This window comes from Monoraphidium neglectum (assembly GCF_000611645.1).
Source record: "Monoraphidium neglectum strain SAG 48.87 unplaced genomic scaffold scaffold04299, whole genome shotgun sequence".
NCBI classification, from domain to species: domain Eukaryota; kingdom Viridiplantae; phylum Chlorophyta; class Chlorophyceae; order Sphaeropleales; family Selenastraceae; genus Monoraphidium; species Monoraphidium neglectum.
This window is the reverse complement of record NW_014009330.1, coordinates 1597-5298: the sequence shown is the minus strand read 5'-3', so window position 1 is coordinate 5298 and position 3702 is coordinate 1597. Positions and strand designations below refer to the sequence as shown.

Below are 3702 nucleotides of genomic sequence, written 5' to 3'. Positions count from 1 at the left end.
CTGCAGGGCCGGGGGGGCCATCAGGCCTCACCAGGGGATCTTGCTGCTGACGTGGTGGGGCACGTGCACGCTGATGTCGTGGCACAGGAACTCCACCCACCCGGGGTACTCGCAGTCAACAGTGCCGCTCAGCTGGGCCTGTCGGGGCGGGACGTGTGTCCAAGATTAGGGGTTGACTGATATGATCTACATCCCACTCCACTCCACACCCATCCGCACGCACATTTGTTGACCCCCCGCAGGCAGCAACTCGGCGCCACCAGCCCACAGCTCCGCCGCCGGAGCCGCCGCCGCCGCACCTGCGCCGCGTTCCACTCCTCCGCGGGCTTGAATGGGATGTGTGGGGCTGTGTGGTGCACCACAGTGAAGGTCGACATCCAGAAGTGGTAACCCAGCCACGGCATCAGCCTGGCGCACGAGGAGCAGCGGCGATGGGTCGCGAAGGGTCGCGAGGGGAGAGGGTGGGCGGGGCCACAGGGCCGAGGGAGGCGCAGTGCGTCGGCGCGCAGCGCGCCGCCGCTGGAGGGGCTGGGGTGCGAGCACCGCACGAGCAAATGTGAGCGCGAAAGAAAGGGAGCGCAGGCGCGCGAGAAAGGCGCGTGCGGGCGCGGCCAAAGGTGCGCACCAGTACTTGACCAGCCCTGCGACCCCGGTGAAGTAGGTGAGCGTCGGCAGCGCGATGAGCGCAAACGCCGCCACCGCCGCCAGCGACACCAGCACCCGCGGCTTCTGCTTCTCGGTGTACTTCGACAGGTCAAAGTGCCAGATCCACCTGTCGTGGATTCAAATTCGAATTCAGTCAGCTGCCTGCGCCGGGCAGCTCGATCTGGAATGCCGGCGCGCCGGCGCCAGCGGCAGGCGCTGTCCGAACAAAACATGCATGCAGCTGCAATCAAACCTCCCTTTGCGTCCCATCCCATGCATGGCGGGAAAGGCGGAGGGCGGCGCCGCGTTGTGCTGCGCGCACCAGTGGCCGACCGATGCCCAGAGCTTGAGAGGTGTTCCCAGGAAGAGCTTGAAGATGCTCTTCTGGGTGGGGGTCCACTTCTCAACCTCCTCGGGCATCACGGGGTGCCACGCCGTGTCCTCAACCAGCCTGTGAAGTGGGCACAGTGGCAACACAAAAGTATGGCATGGGCTGTAAATTCCAGTTTGGGATGCGGGCAGGTGGCTGGAAGTGCGGATGTAGAAATTGGGCGGAGTGGTCGGCTGGGCTGGGTCCACTGCGTCGGCCAGAGGCGATGGCGATCCCTGATGAAGTAGGCCTCCTCTCCATGCTCCGCGCCACGTGGCGCGGTGGCGGGCAGGGCCCATTGGGCAGCGTCGACTGACAATTCTGGCGGGCTTGCTTCTAATAACTGGACCCCGGCCTGAAACGCGTGCGCCGCGCTGCATGCCGCGGCGGGTGCCAGCGACTCTGCCCGCCGCCCCCGCCTTTTCCTCAAGCCGCGGGCGCCCCGAGCGGTGGCTCGCACACAGCCAAGCCCGGTGTTCGCAGCGGCCCGCCAGCTGCACTCTCCCGTGCCTGCCGATGGATCCATGCCGTGCATGCTCTTTGCGCAAAGCCGGCCTCGGCCAAGCCAGCCGAAGCAGGCGCTGCCTCCGCCCCCCTTCACTCACTTGTTGGTCTGCGCGTGGTGCTGGTTGTGCTTGATCCTCCAGGGCTCAAAGGGGAAGATGAGCGGCATAAACGCCAGCGTGCCCACAATGTCCTCCAGGAGCTTGTTGCTGCTGAAAGAGCGGTGCCCGCAGTCGTGGCCGATCACAAAGAACTGCGGCCAGCGGATTCGGTTCGAAGCGCGTTCAGCGGGCCGTGATAGGGGCGCCGCTGTCTACCAACTCCCGTGGTACCAGGTGTGCGGTGAACCTGGGCTGGCTTCGCCTGGGGCTGTTGCGCCCAAATCACGAGCCCAGGTCCCTGCGGGAGCCCAGGTGCCTGCGAGCGCCCCCCTTTGCATGACTCTGCTGTCCTTCTCCTCCCCTTCTCTGTCTCTTTCGACTCCCTCCCTCGCCGTCCCCGCTGTCGCCTTGCCCCTCCGACCTCCTCTCTCCTGCCCGACCCGCCGTCTGCCTCGCATGCGCCACATCATGCCGCGCTGCAACCCTCTCCCGTCTGCCGTCTCTCGTCCTCCCATTTCCCGTCGCCCTTGCAAGCTGCAAGCCGTGCCGTATCCCTCTCCTGTCTCCTTTCGTTGCTGTCGCCCCCACATGCCGCAGACCGCGAGCCACAAGTCACAAGCCGCGCTCACCCCGGTGAAAGCGGTGCCGGCGACGAACCAGGCGAGGGGCAGGAGGTACCATGGGCTGACGCTGATGGCGTACAGCGAGGCCGCCATGGCCACGATGGACGTCACCACCGCGCCCCACGCGCGCAGGGGGTTGAGCTTGAACACGCTGCGGGGAGGCGGAAGGGCAGAGCGCGCCGGTGCGACGGTTGCAGAACGGTCAGTGGCGCGTCGGCAGCGGGAAAGCGGCGTGCGCGCCGGGTCATGGAGCCCCTGCGCCTGGGCTGCGTGCTGGGAGAAGACGGCCGGGCTCTCCGCAAGCTCGGCAGCTGCCAGCAGGCGCCGCGATGGTGAACCCTCGCCCCCAGGGCCCGCTGAGAAAGCTGCACTGCCTTCATTCCGGATGCTTCTGATGCCGACAGGCCTCCCATGTCCACAGCTCTGGCCACCATGCTGTCGCCGCCCGCCAGCAGCACCGCTCCATCCATGTCAGCTAACTGCCCGTGGCGCTGCTAACCCCCAAATCGCACGCTGTGAACATCCGGCCCCGCAGCCCCCATATCGCCACTGCTGCCGCCGCCGCTCACTCCTCGGGCATCGACTTGACGATGTCGGTGAGGGAGTAGGTGGAGGGCACCTCCCGACCGATCTGGAGGTATCCCAGCTCCTTGGCCAGCTGATAAGATAGCAAAAAGACGAGGTGGTGCGCATATCCATTAGCCATGGCGGACGCCAACGCTCTCGTCGTCGGCATTCCCCTCCGCAGGCGGCACCAGGCAAGCCCGGGGACGCCCGGGCACCGCGGTCCTGGGCCCCCTGCCGTGTATAGTGGAGCGTCGCGGATCGCCGGACTGGCGCACCTGGGCGCGCTCCGCGTCAGACATCTGCATGATGGGCACCTCGACGGCGGCCACCTTGCGCACCACCTGAGGAAATAGATTTGAGTATTGACAGGGATCAGCAGGGCTGAGCGGCCAGGGGGAAGAGGGACGATGGGGACGCTCTCAAGGCAATGTTGAAGGCAATGTGTTCGGACAATACATGACATGCGGTTACATAGGGACCCCAGATGACTTCCACATGGAAGCCTGGATCGCATTCTGATTGCATAGGCGGGATATATGCACGCCCCGGGGGCCCGCGACGCGGCGCGGCGGCGAGCAGAGCGAGTGGTGCGGCGCATGCCGCGCTCCGGTAGCGCCCGCCTGCGCCCGCGACGGCCGCGTGTCGCGCCTCACCTGCAGACGGCTACGCGGGGCCAGTCGGGGTAAACCTGCAAAAATATGCTTGTTAGAGGGGCCCGCGGCGTTGTTGGGCTCTCCGACATGCGAACGCTCGTGGATTGCTCACCGACCACCGCCGCGCGCCTCGTGGCGCACGGAACCATGCGCGAAGAGGCCTGTGTAACAGTAGAATAGGGTTTGATGAGGCCACAGGGTCCGATTTTCCCAGGGTTAGGGGTGGGCCGATGCCCCCC

The 3702-nt window shown here is 66.2% G+C and overlaps 1 protein-coding gene across 1 annotated transcript; it reads right to left on the bottom strand.

Moving 5' to 3' along the window:
• Nucleotides 1-27: 27 nt before the first annotated feature.
• Nucleotides 28-3115, bottom strand: MNEG_14165 (omega-6 fatty acid desaturase (delta-12desaturase); the record flags this gene model as incomplete). The annotated part of the gene is made up of 8 exons (XM_014037364.1): nt 28-138; nt 300-408; nt 626-772; nt 968-1096; nt 1621-1772; nt 2250-2394; nt 2813-2901; nt 3086-3115. 8 exons carry the CDS (start codon nt 3113-3115, stop codon nt 28-30), a joined length of 912 nt encoding a protein of 303 aa, XP_013892818.1.
• Nucleotides 3116-3702: the final 587 nt, after the last annotated feature.